Source organism: Cydia amplana, chromosome 27 (assembly GCF_948474715.1).
Source record: "Cydia amplana chromosome 27, ilCydAmpl1.1, whole genome shotgun sequence".
Classification (NCBI taxonomy): domain Eukaryota; kingdom Metazoa; phylum Arthropoda; class Insecta; order Lepidoptera; family Tortricidae; genus Cydia; species Cydia amplana.
Window position 1 is genome coordinate 7101616 of NC_086095.1, and position 14281 is coordinate 7115896.

General features: G+C 38.4%; 1 protein-coding gene across 1 annotated transcript; it reads right to left on the reverse strand.

Moving 5' to 3' along the window:
* LOC134660437 (DNA-binding protein Ets97D) lies at window positions 1-13763 on the reverse strand. The gene is made up of 11 exons (XM_063516180.1): window positions 13461-13763; window positions 12826-12924; window positions 11237-11358; window positions 10182-10329; window positions 7395-7536; window positions 4844-4969; window positions 3852-3925; window positions 3146-3225; window positions 1377-1515; window positions 623-776; window positions 1-106 (listed from the first exon to the last, which is right to left on the reverse strand). The coding sequence occupies exons 1-11, from the start codon at window positions 13606-13608 to the stop codon at window positions 1-3; spliced, it is 1338 nt and encodes a 445-aa protein (XP_063372250.1). The 5' UTR covers window positions 13609-13763.
* Between the last annotated feature and the right edge of the window lie 518 nt (window positions 13764-14281).

Sequence of the window (14281 nt, forward strand, 5' to 3'; positions counted from 1 at the left end):
CTACGCCTCGTGCCCGTCGTCGTGGACCTCCTGCACGAGTTGCGCGAGCTCGCCCGCGCCGTACCCGAGTAACTGCTGAAGATCACACACGAACTTGTACACGAATCTGTTGACAACATTATTAGCAAAGAATAATAAATATAGTTGGTCAAACCAATTTGTCAGTCAGTAAGAACTAGGAAAACTATACTCATCATTTTCTTTTGGGTGCTAAAGTCTATTTTTTTATTCGGTAGACTAAAATGACTATGAAATGTCATTTTAGTCTACCGAATATAAAAATAGACTATAGAACTAGTGTAAGACAAGCTAGTATGATTCTCTCTGTCTGTTTGAAATGAGACAGTATTTTGACAAACTATAATTAAATTTTTTATACAAGCTTTTATCGCTGACTGTATTTTTCTTTCGACAAGCTTTGCTCATCGAGATAATTCTAACAAACCCAAATATAATTAGATTGCGTTGATTTCTTAAAGCCCTCGATAACTTGTAGTTCCTGGGGGCCTAGGTAGTTTCCGTTCTACCGTGGACCGCGTAGGCCAGTGTGTGAGTGACTGGCCGTGAGTGACCGACAGTGAGTGACTGTTCCGTGAGTGACCGAGTGTGAAACAACACTCACCTTTTCCCGGCAACTTTCGCGATCATATCCCCGTCGTAATAATATCTCAGAGCCCTGGACAGTTTCTCGTAGTTCATGGCCGGTTTGTGTTTGCGCGCCCCCCACAGTCGAGCCACTCGCTCCGGCTCGAGGAGCTTAAACTCGCCCTCCGTGCCTGCAGGACAAAGGAAGACATTATACCTCGTTATATAAATGAATTATATTAAAAAAAATTGAAAAAATTAAGGGCGTACTTAAAGAAACTATTTTTAAATTATATTTACCATATTAAAATTAATTTTTTATCGTTTCTAAATAAATTAATGTGTTAAATTTCCAAAAATGCCTACAAGAATGTGAGTGACCGAGTTAGAACTTAGTAACAGACTGTGGCGTGAGTGCCCGCGTAAACAGCAGGTGCGTTGTTGTGTGAGTGACCAAAAGTGTGTGATACATGTATACATAAGATGATCCGCGCTGGTCAATAGTTCCAGCAGAAACTGCCACAACTGCACTTGTCCCGATGAATGTCTCCGTAGTTTACAAGTGAGTGACCGAGATAGGGACTTTGTTAGTGACACACTGTGGATTGAGTGACCGCACAGCAGACACGCTGTTGTATACGTGACCAAAAGTTTTACCCACTGAGTGACTGAATGATAGCATGAGTGACCGATACGGGAACTGTGTTAGTGACCGGCGGTTGTGTGAGTGACCGAGCGTGGTGTGAGTGACCGAATGTATTGCTCCGTGAGTGACCGGATGAGATAGATACCGTGCCACCGTATCACGTCCAGGTGTTCCGCGCTAGTCAGCAGTTCCAGCAGGAACTGCCACAGCTGCACTTGTCCATTATTGCCGTTCCGAGTGTGGGCGAACGTAGCCTCCTCGTCTGTGTATGTGTGGATCACCTGCTGTAACGTGAACGCAATGTAAAAAACCGGCCAAGTGCGAGTAGGACTCGCGTTCCGATTCCGTACATTAAGTCCGACTCACGCTTAACTGCACATTTCTAATAGGTTTTCCTGTCATCTATAGGTAAAGAAGTAGTTTCTGTATTTTTTTTCCAAAATTTTAGACCCAGTAGTTTCGGAGATAAAGGCGGGGGGAATGGTCGGACGGACAGACAGACGCGCGAGTGATCCTATAAGGGTTCCGTTTTTTCCTTTTGAGGTAAGGAACCCTAAAAACCGGCCGAGTACGAGTCGCACTCGCCCACCGAGGGTTCCGTATAAATTTAACTTATTGCTTATTTCATTTATATTTTGTACAAATTTATAGATTTGTAACTTTGTATGAAATGAAAATGTTGTATGAGATATTCGTAACTTTCGTAAGTCGTCTCTGTCCCACGACTCCCACGCTGACATTTTCCAAGTTTAAATCTATTTTTCACCTCAGCAGCTCGAACAAGGGTACTTTGCTTCTTCAAAACAGTGAGCAAAATGCGATTTTGCTCACTGAGTGAGACAAAATGACATTCAAGTGACCTTTATAGTCAAGTGTCATTTCAACATGCGGGGTCTAATACAAGTTCGAAATACTTGGGTTATATTATCTCTGTCCCTTTCACACTGTTAGCAAAACGAAACAGACAAAAAAAAGTTAAAACGACATTCAACGGTATATTCACGGTTTATAATAGACCCCCGAAAAACTTCAGACCGCATCGTTCCAAACCACGTACGAGTATGAATTCTTAATCATTAATTAATAAAAATAAAGTTTAAGATTTGATAAAAACTGATAAAATACTATATTTTAGGTATTTTATTGTACAATTAAAATAATGAACTCAAAAAATACACAGATCATCACGCAAAATTAATTATTTTACTTTAAGGAATTTCTACCATAGTTGACAAATATGTAGTACGTATCCACAATTCGGACCGTATCTTACAAAGCTTTTTTTTTACAAAAAAAGTTGTCTATTGAAGTGTCAGTTGATGTTCGTTATTTCCATAGTATTTTACTGAAAATTATTATTACGTTTTGTTTTTGTGTTCGATTGCGGTAATTAAACTTAATTGTTTGTATATCTTAAGAAAACATGAGTGCAGGTATTAAGTGATGAAGAAGGATTACATTTTTCAAGTTGTCTAATAGGTATGTTCTCACTGCGCTGAGGTGAAAAGTTTAGTGAACTACACGAGATCAAAGTTATTTACATCTCGTGCGCTTTTGAGTCCCTTACTACGCTCAAGATTCTAAATTAGATTCACTCGCTACGCTCGTGAATCTATTATAGAATCTTTCGCTTGCACGGGACTCAAAATAAGCACTCGAAGAAATATCAAACTTTGATCTCTTGTTGTACAAATAACTATTTTATAAAAAGGAAGTATTTACCCGCCAAAATTTTTCTATGGAAATATAGTTTTTAAAAGTATTAGTGATAATTCACCTCTTCGTTTCATATTTGTCTATTGCAAAACTTATTTACTTAGTGTAGTGACCTATGTAAGGGGGTCTTTGCAACAAGGTTTTTGGATATTAAAATAAAAAAAATTAGAATTGTACTAATAAGAAAAGTAAACTTACCATTTTGGGTCGTTTCTTAATGGCTGACTGTGGCGTTTCCAGAGGGTCTGGTTTCGTTTGGTTTTGGCTCTGTACCACGGCTGAAACACATATGGGGCATTATCTATGAAAAGGGACCGTATTGTCGATGGCGCTTACGCCTCACAGCGTCGCTCGGCATTGTATTTATATCGGAGCGTCGTTAATAATGGCGTAAGCGCCATCTACAATAAGGTCCCTTTTCATAGATAACGTCACATATATCCGCAGTCGGTTAAGAATAAAATTAATAATAAAAGGTTATGAAAAAGGTGACCTTTATTAGGGTTCCGTACCCAAAGGCCCTATTACTAAGACTCCACTGTCCGTCCGTCTGTCACCAGGCTGTATCTCATGAACCGTGATAGCGTGACAGTTGAAATTTTCACAGATGATGTATTTCTGTTGCCACTATAATTTTGATTGTTTATAATATAAACTTTTCAATAAGTTTTAATGTCAAAACTTCCGTGAGACACAGACATATTAAATATATTTAAAACGGGTCACTCACGTTTCACTCCGTACCGAGGAGCATCATCAGGAGCTTGCGTTAACGGTGACGGACCGGCGCACGTACGGAGTGAAACATGTCGAGCCTTTTCGACTTAAAATACGTGAGTGACCCGTTTTTAATATATTTAAGTAATAAGTTTTAACGTTGTGATTATGACAAAGAATAACATACCAATAAATTTGCATTTCCTCAAAAGTTCAAAATGCGTCCAGAACAAGTCGCCCGGGTCCGATGGTACTTTTTCTCTAAAATGAAAAAAAGTTTAAAAAAAGTTACTTAAAAATTATAAATTTTCACATAAGTACAAAGTAGAAAGACAAAATCGCAATTTCCTTGTTTTCCATACATTCAAACGGCTTCGGCATTCAAAAAAATTTTTAGTAAATAAAAAAATTAACGGCTTCTAACGTTACATGGTGACGTCACGATGTATTGCCATTTTGTTAGAAGCGTTTCGTCAGTAAAGTGCGGGTGCCAGACTTTGACCATCATATTTTGTGACTTTTGTATTACTTTAAGCAAGGGATGATGACACATGTTGAATTTTATAACAAAATCTAGTAAAATAGATAGCAAACGAGCAATTTATCACAATAATGTGGATATTAAAATAAAATATTGAAAAATTGCAAAAATACAGGACCTGAAAGTTTCATAATTTAAGTTTTTTTTTTAACTTCCAAAAACGATAAAAGTAAGGGTACCATTCGATTCCTTACATTTCATCCAAAAAAATATTGTACAGCAACTATATACATAAACGCAATATTTCACCGACAAAAACGCAGTTTTCTTGTCTTGTCCATACTACAAACTACAAGATGGGCTCCCAGAGACCTTGACGTCACGTTCCCTTATCGTTTTGTTTAGGGCGTTTCGCGAGTGAAGTGCGACTGTCGGCCTTTGACTACAATTTCTGACTTTTGTGTTACTTTAATGCAATGGGTCCCATATAGACATTTGATCCTGAAAACAAACCCGATCGACTGATACCATAAATGAAAATTAGTCATGTAGCCTATTGGTCCCATACAGACATTTGACCCTCAAAACAAACCTGATCGACTGATACCATTCATATAAAATTGACAAATACCCTATTGTCTGACAGATCTGTACGTATTATAAATCCCTAGTGTATGTGTGTTGGTACTCATACTCACTTGAAGTCTAGATTAGTGAGCGCACACAGCGTCCACCCGCTTATGTGCCAATCTGACAGCTTGACACCTGTCAGATTGAACTGTCGCACTGCCCATTGTATCCATAGTTTGACGTGCTGAACGGACCTGATAAGGTTGACATCAGTTGAAATGATTTAAATAATGAAAAAATAATTTATTTCAGGTCATAAAAACCCATATTACATTTCCAAAATTTAATATGTTTGGATACGAAAAATAGCAAAGTATAATATAATTGTCTAAATAGTTGTACAATGAACGTTTTCAGTTAAATTAAATTTACAGTGTGGTATAGGTACATTATTTTGAATGTATGCCAGTTGTAAACACATGAATATCATAGTTGTCTAAGCCGTTGTATAATGGTCATTATAGTTGTCTAAACCATTGTATAATGGTCATTACAGTTCAGATATAACATACCAATCTGCAGGATCGTCGGGTATGCTAGCGCGGCTGTGGTGCTGCTTGTTTAATATTATAGTTGTCTAAACCGTAGTATAATGGTCATTATAGTCGTCTACCCCATTGTATAATGATCAGGCATCGGAGTTTTTGTCGCATGGTAAGACTAATAGCAAGCTATGGAGTCGACATTTGCCATAAATGTAAACACTTATTCATACTCATACTCATTTATTTAATTTATCTTAAAATGCCTTTAGAGCTGTCGGTCGTGTATATTATCTTAGTCGAATTATATAAAAAAATATTTTTCTATTACATTATGAATTCATAACTTCAACTATTTTAACATACAACTATACAAACTACATCGCTGCGAAAGACCTAATGTCATGTAGGTACTGACCGCTGATAAAATTGATTAGTATTTGTCATGTGTCAATCACTGGTGATTGCAAACGTAGTAGTTATTTATATCTGTATGTGGTAAATACGTTGAGGAATATTCCATAATTAATTATTATGCCTAACCCAGAAATAGCTGCAATTTTGGCATGGATAGAGCCATACAACGATTTACAATATGACTATAAAAAATCTGCTATAGTGTGCTTGAGTTGTGAAGTACAACTCGCCCAATTGAAACATACATTTATTGCAACAAATGAGGTTTAATAAATTAAACTTATATACGTAGTAACTATTTAGTAATCTGTTCTCATATTAAATAAAATTAATCATGAGTATGAGTATGAATAAGAGTTTACATTTATGGCAAATGTCGACTCCATAGCTTGCTATTAGTCTTACCATGCGACAAAAACTCCGATGCCTAATAATGATGGTCAGTTCAGTTGTAACATACCAATCGGCCGGGTCGTCGGGTATGCTGGGGGCTGTGGTGCTGCTTGTTTAATATTATAGTTGTCTAAACCGTAGTATAATGGTCATTATAGTCGTCTACCCCATTGTATAATGATGGTCAGTTCAGTTAACATACCAATCGGCCGGGTCGTCCGGTATGCTGGCTCGACAGTAGTGCTGATTGTTGAATATTATAGTTGTCTAAACTGTAGTATAATGGTCATTATAGTTGTCTAAACCGTTGTATAATGGTCATAACAGTTCAGTTGTAACATACCAATCGGCCGGGTCTTCGGGTATGCTGGCGCGACTGTGGTGTTGTTTAAAGTTAGCGTCCACCACCCACTTGACGGCATATTATAGTTATCTAAACCTATGTATAATGGTCATTATAGTTGTCTAAGCTGTTGTATAATGGTCATTACAGTTGTCTAAACTATAGTATAATGGTCATTATAGTTGTCTAAACCGTTGTATAATGGTCATTATAGTTGTCTAAACCGTTGTATAATGGTCATAACAGTTTAGCTGTAACATACCAATCGGCCGGGTCTTCTAGTATGCTGGCGCGACTGTGGTGTTGTTTAAAGTTAGCGTCCACCACCCACTTGACGGCATAATATAGTTATCTAAACCTATGTATAATGGTCATTATAGTTGTCTAAGCTGTTGTATTATGGTCATTACAGTTGACTAAACTATAGTATAATGGTCATTATAGTTGTCTAAACCGTTGTATAATGGTCATTATAGTTGTCTTAACCGTTGCATAATGGTCATAACAGTTCAGCTGTAACATACCAATCGGCCGGGTCTTCTGGTATGCTGGCGCGACTGTGGTGTTGTTTAAAGTTAGCGTCCACCGCCCACTTGACGGCATATTATAGTTATCTAAACCTATGTATAATGGTCATTATAGTTGTCTAAGCTGTTGTATAATGGTCATTACAGTTGTCTAAACTATAGTATAATGGTCATTATAGTTGTCTTAACCGTTGCATAATGGTCATAACAGTTCAGCTGTAACATACCAATCGGCCGGGTCTTCTGGTATGCTGGCGCGACTGTGGTGTTGTTTAAAGTTAGCGTCCACCGCCCACTTGACGGCATATTATAGTTATCTAAACCTATGTATAATGGTCATTATAGTTGTCTAAGCTGTTGTATAATGGTCATTACAGTTGTCTAAACTATAGTATAATGGTCATTATAGTTGTCTAAACCGTTGCATAATGGTCATAACAGTTCAGTTGTAACTTACCAATCGGCCGGGTCTTCTGGTATGCTGGCGCGACTGTGGTGTTGTTTAAAGTTAGCGTCCACCACCCACTTGACGGCGGCGGCGTGTGGCGCGGGTTCAGACTCTATTTCCGTTTCCTCTACCGTCTCTTCTACATCTTGGGCTGAAAATGGTTATTTGTGACGTCCCACAGGTAAAGGTACCTTATGGCCGTTGGCGCTTACGCTATTATTAACGCCGCTCCGCCGCCGCGCGCTATTATTATTGCGGCGCTATGCGACGTAAGCGCCAACTGCCATAAGGTACCTTTTGCCGTGGAACGTCACATTTGTTTTACAAGGGGGCAAAGTTGTTGTTTAACCGCTCGTGCTAATATTGATACCCGAGCAAGCGAAAGATTCCAAAATTGAACCACGAGCGCAGCGAGTGGTTCCAAAAATGGAATCTCGAGCGTTGCGAGGGTTCCAAAGCACGTTAAACAAAATTTGCCCCCGAGTGAAAGACAACATTTTTCACCACACCAACCCGAAGCAAATATTAAATGTAAAATATCAAACAAAACCAAACCAAATCAAATCCAAATGAATGTTATTAAATATTTATCATCCAAAATCATCATTTAAAAGTCAATTCTACCAGCAAACATAGGAAAACAACTCAAAATTTGCGTTTGATTACTTTGCCTCACATGTGAATAAAATGCAACTTTGCTATCAATTTTTGAAGTGCAAAGTAAGCCTTTCCGAGCTGGTGTGATGAAAGAGCTATTTGTTAAACATGTGTTAAATACCCTAATCTTTATGCCTGATCTATTCCAACGGGTTCGGAATAAACTTGCGTGTAATGTTCCACGTATAACGTAAAGAAGGTTAATATAGGTTAAGATATATTACGCATGTTTACGTTGTAAGACATTTTGTAATTCATTTCCGCGCGAATGTATTTTATTGAATATTTAATGGGGTTATATAGGTTAAAGCAGTGGCGACACTATTTTGTTAATTCATGCAGTGTTTAGAATGTGATGCGCTGGTGGCCTAGCGGTAAGAGCGTGCGACTTGCAATCCGGAGGTCGCGGGTTCGAACCCCGGCTCGTACCAATGAGTTTTTCGGAACTTACGTTACGAAATAATCATCTTCCTCGCGTTGTCCCGGCATTTTGCCAGGGCTCATGGGAGCCTGGGGTCCGCTTGGCAATTAATCCCAGTGATTGGCGTGGGCACTAGTTTTTACGAAAGCTACTGCCATCTGACCTTATGTACGAAATATCATTTGATATTTACCAGTCGCTTTTCGGCGAAGGAAAACATCGTGAAGAAACCGGACTAATCCCAATACGGGCCTAGTTTACCCTCTGGGTTGGAAGGTCAGATGGCAGTCGCTTTCGTAAAAACTAGTGCCCACGCCAATTACCGGGATTAGTTGCCAAGCGGACCCCAGGCTCCCATGAGCCGTGGCAAAATGCCGGCACAACGCGAGGAAGATGATGATGCAATGTTTAGACTATCAAGTTACCGGGTCACGTCAGGTCTTCATAGAAATTTGTCATTAATAAATAAATAAATAATAAATAAATATTATAGGACATTCTTACACAGATTGACTAAGTCCCACAGTAAGCTCAAGAAGACTTGTGTTGTGGGTGCTCAAACAACGATATATATAATATACAAATACATAAATACATAGAAAACACCCAAGTCTCAGGAACAAATATCTGTGCTCGTCACACAAATAAATGCCCTTACCGGGATTCGAACCCAGGACCGCGGCTTAACAGGCAGGGTCACTACCCACTAGGCCAGACCAGTCGTCAAAAATAATAATAATGACATTGCCACATTTTGTCATTGCAAATGCCATAGAGATAGCTTGGTCCTACTCTAAGCGTTATAGCGAAGACATAAGGACTGAGATGGTTGGTTAGTACCGCTCCTTTATTTTTAGGGTCCCGTACCTCAAAAGGATAAAACCCTTATGAGATGCGTGCGTCTGTCTGTCCGACCATTCCTCCCCTTTATCTCCGAAACTACTGGGTCTAGTCCCAAAGTTGATTGAGGTCCGACCCACCTAAGCCTAACAAAAACAGCCATTTCTGGGGCCCGACTGTTGGTCGCTTAAAATGGGTGCATAGTAAGCTTGTGTTACAAGGGATCAAAATGGTATATTTCCGTCAAGGGCGTACATTGAATCCTGAATGAAGCGATGGATTCTAAAGTAGAATCCTGAGCGTAGTGAGGGATTCTAAAGTAGAATCCTGAGCGTAATGCCATTCAACTATTCAAGTGTTAACGCCCAAGACGAAATAATTTTGATACCGTGTGACACACATACTGCTTTTCACATCAACTATGAGGAAAATAAAAAAAATCTTAGTGTTGACACAATCTGATGCTTAAAACAGATTATTTAAGCTAAAAAAATAATGTGCAAAAAAATGTAAAAAGAATGTGCTAGAACAGAAAAGTGTTACTTTGATCCCTCCTAGCAGGGAAGAAAAAGCTCTTTTCCGAATAGGTGGTGAAAAACATTATAGCGTACCTAACCCTCAGATTTCCTAGTTTCGAGGCCCACTCAATAATATATTTATGTACTAGCGACCCGCCCCGGCTTGGCAAGGGTTAACAAATTATACATAAACCTTCCTCTTGAATCACTCTATCTATTAAAAAAACCGCATCAAAATCCGTTGCGTAGTTTTAAAGATCTAAGCATACATACAGACAGACAGACAGGGAAGCGACTTTGTTTTACACTATGTAGTGATTGAAGTATGTGTAACATGTAGTATTTTCTATTATAACTTACTAGGTGTGGGTAATGCCACTAGTTCCTCGTCCGGTTTCAAAACATCCAGTATGTTTATCTTCCTCTCCGCCGCTCGCACTTGTATGTTGACCTGTACAACGCCCTCGCCTCTGATGCACTGCTCTACCAGGGTCTTATGGTTTTCAAGCTAAAAAAATGTCAAATAAAATTATAAAAGTATACCCGGTGGTTAAAAATAACTGCATTCCCGTTGCCAGGGAGGTTTTGGGATTATACTCAGCAACTTTTACTATATGGGACCAACCCCGAAAACAAGAATTTACCCTCCCATAGAAAAAGGACCAGCCAAAATGTATGACACAGACAATTTTTTTCACGATTTCGGGGTTGGTCCCATAGTAAAAGTTGCTTAGTATAACCCCAAAACCTCTCTGGCAACGGAAACGCAGTAATTTTTTAGGGTTCCGTAGCCAAATGGCAAAAAACGGAACCCTTATGGATTCATCATATCTGTCTGTCTGTCCGTGTATGTCACAGCCACTTTTTTCCGAAACTATAAGAACTATACTGTTGAAACTTGGTAAGTAGATGTATTCTGTGAACCGCATTAAGATTTTCACACAAATATAGAAAAAAAAAACAATAAATTTTGGGGGTTCCCCATACTTAAACCAATAATTTTTTTCATCATACCCATAGGTACGTGTGGGCCTGTGGGGTATCTATGGATAGGTCTTAAAAATGATATTGAGGTTTCTAATATAATTTTATCTAAACTGAATAGTTTGCGCGAGAGACACTTCCAAAGTGGTAAAATGTGTGTTTCCCCCCCGTGTAACTTCTAAAATAAGAGAATTATAAAACTAAAAAAAAATATATGATGTACATTACCATGCAAACTTCCACCGAAAATTGGTTTGAACGAGATCTAGCAAGTATGTAGTTTTTTTTAATACGTCATAAATTACGGAACCCTTCATGGGCGAGTCCGACTCGCACTTGGCAGCTTTTATTTGGCTAAATGCCATATGTACAATAATACCTGCCTATGTCGAAAATATAATATTTTGTTTTAGGTACTTGTTTTTACGTACCATTTTAGCATCTTGCAGCCAGAAGGTGTAGTCTGACAGATCGACGCCCAGTCTCCGTTCCAACATATCTCTTAATTTGGACAGGCGGGTTCGGATGTCCATTAACTGCACTATTACCTCCTCTGAAAGAAACAGATTAATGGCGTATATAGTTTAGCGAACATGTGTACATAATTTAATTTAGTTTACCATTTTGTTTAACTTGATATAAACTAGCTTTTGCCCGCGACTTCCGTCTGCGTGGAATAGGCTAGACACAGACAATCCAACCTCTAGACATAGCATAGTCGCGCTACCCCCTCTGCCACTCATACGGTAGTGTTACTCCATCTTCGAGTCAATCCCGTGCCGTGATTGGTCCGTGTCTTTGAACGGACCAATCACGGCACGGGACTCGCTCACCTCGTCCCCCCGCACCCCCGTATTTTTGGCAGCATCGGTTTCATGAAAGAATTGGCCTAAGCTCAGTCTAGAGGTTGGATTGTCAGTGAGGCTAGATGACTAATTTGCATTTATGGTATTAATATCAATCAATCAGGTTTGTTTTTAGGATCAAATGTCTATATGGGATCCATTGCATTAAACTTTAATTGCTTTAATGATTAAAGCAATACAAAAGTCAGAAATGATAGTCAAAGTCCAACAGTCGTACCTACTTCACTCGCGAAGTCGCGAAACGCCCCGAACAAAACGATATGTGACCGTGACGTCAAGGTCACAGAGAGCCCATCTTGCAGTATGAACAAAACAAGAAAATTGCGATTTTGTCGGTGAAATATTGCGTTTATGGGAGGAATCGAATGGTATCCTTACTTATTTAGACCCACTAGGCCAGACGACCGGTCTGGCCTAGTGGGTAGTGACCCTGCCTGCTAAGCCGATGGTCCTGGGTTCGAATCCCGGTAAGGGCATTTATTTGTGTGATGAACACTAATATTTGTTCCGGAGTCATGGATGTTTTCTATGTATATAAGTATGTATTTATCTATATAAGTATCTATATCGTCGCCTAGTACCCATAGTACAAGCTTAGCTTAGTTTGGGGCTAGGTTGATCTGTGTAAGATGTCCCCCAATATTTATTTATTTATTTTATTTATTATTATTTACTTTTTGGAAGTTAAAAAAACACAAATTTTGAAACTTTCAGGTGCTGTATTTTTGTATTAATTAGATCCATATATTTTTTTAATGTTCACAATATTGTGATAAATTGCTCATTTGCTATCTATTTTACTAGATTTTGTTATAAAATTCAACATGTTTCATCATCCCTATTAGTAATTTAGGTAGCTATTATTTTATTCAATCTGAGTTTTGTTGATTCCCCATACAAACTTCGACCTCCCTTTTCACCCCCTTAAAGGGTAATTTCTTAAATTAAAACTAGCCTATGTCCTTCCCCGGGACTCAAACTATCTCTATACCAAATTTCATCTAAATTGGTTCAGCGATTTAAGCGTGAAGAGGTAACAAACAGACAGACACACTTTCGCATTTATAATATTAGATTCTGTTTATATATTTGTAGTTGTTGTGTTTGAAAAGTAATATTTCAGATACTATTGTAAGTAATGAACCAGCATATACCGCTAGAGTCAGTGCTCTGCATCGTGTCTTCGTCCTCCGGAGCATCCTCGAACACGGCCAGTGGAGCCTGCAGGATCTCCACTCCCGTCGGCAACAGACCTGAAAGATAAGTGTTCGGACAAAACTAAAATATGGGTTTACTATTAACTCTTTCTATATTTTCTGTGCAAAATCATAGTTTAATATGGGTAATTTATAGTCTATGCCATTATGTAACTATAAAAATTTTGTTTTTATAGGTTTTTACTTTTTATTTACCTGTAGAGAAGAGTTCAGGTTACACATTATATTTGCACAAGCACAGATATTTTTTCCTGAGTCATTATTTAGATAAATCAATTGTTGTAATGTTTATATATTTTATGAACATTAGAGGAATGTTTATAATGTGAACTACACTCACAATTTCAACATTTATCATGGTTAAAGCTCCTATACCAATAATACCAATGATTAAGAGGTAAATACCATACCTTTACCTATTTACAACAGTATACTATACAATAACAACAACAGAATACCTACCTACTTGAACAAAAAATAAACAAGATAAAAAAGCGATGTAAAAAATTGACCTTCAAGTAGATATACCTACTGTAGCATTAAAAATGCACTTATTATAAGATATTACTTACCTAAATCAGACTCGGTAACGTATTGAGGTATCACGGAAAGAGGATCCGATGTATCTACACTGCCCGCAGCTTCCTCAAAAGCATTTTCAACACTTTCCATTTTGATAGTGCGTACATTTAAAAGATCGTTCAAATCGGTCACCTCCATGAGTTTACCCACACAGCAACGATCTATCTAATCTACCAAACTTTGGTAAAGTTGTGATATTTTCTAAGATTTCAAAATTTTACGAATAGGAAAAGGAAATTGCTCGAATGTTCACTTCCGCCTAGGATCCGCGTGCACCAAAACATGAAACCAATGACAAGCAGTGTTGCCAACTCGGAATTTGAAAAAGTGCCAGACTTATGTCAAGATTATGCCAGAATTATGCTAAATAATTTGGAAAAGTGCTAAAAAAAATGCTAAACAATATATGTGACGTCCCACGGCAAAAGACGACCGGTCTGGCCTAGTGGGTAGTGACCCTGCCTGCTAAGCCGATGGTCCTGGGTTCGAATCCCCGTAAGGGCATTTATTTGTGTGATGAACACTAATATTTGTTCCGGAGTCATGGGTGTTTTCTATGTATATAAGTATGTATTTATCTATATAAGTATGTATATCGTCGCCTAGCACCCATAGTACAAGCTTGGCTTAGTTTGGGGCTAGGTTGATCTGTGTAAGATGTCCCCCAATATTTATTTATAAAAAAAAAGGTACCTTATGGCGGCTAGCGCTTACGTCGCATAGCGCCGCAATAATATTCATTTAATGAGTGTCTTCCACATAAATCAAACAATGCTGTTTCTGAAATTTTTATAGAGTCAGACCGAGCTAA

Excerpts from the sequence above, each read along its gene's own strand:
- LOC134660437 (XM_063516180.1), bottom strand. The coding sequence starts at position 13,608 with ATGGAGGTGACCGATTTGAACGATCTTTTAAATGTACGCACTATCAAA. Across the intron at positions 10,330-11,236 it reads GGCTGCAAGATGCTAAAATG|CTTGAAAACCATAAGACCCT; the intron begins GTACGTAAAAAC and ends ACATTTTTTTAG. Across the intron at positions 3,226-3,851 it reads GAGGAAATGCAAATTTATTG|CCGTGGTACAGAGCCAAAAC; the intron begins GTATGTTATTCT and ends TATGTGTTTCAG.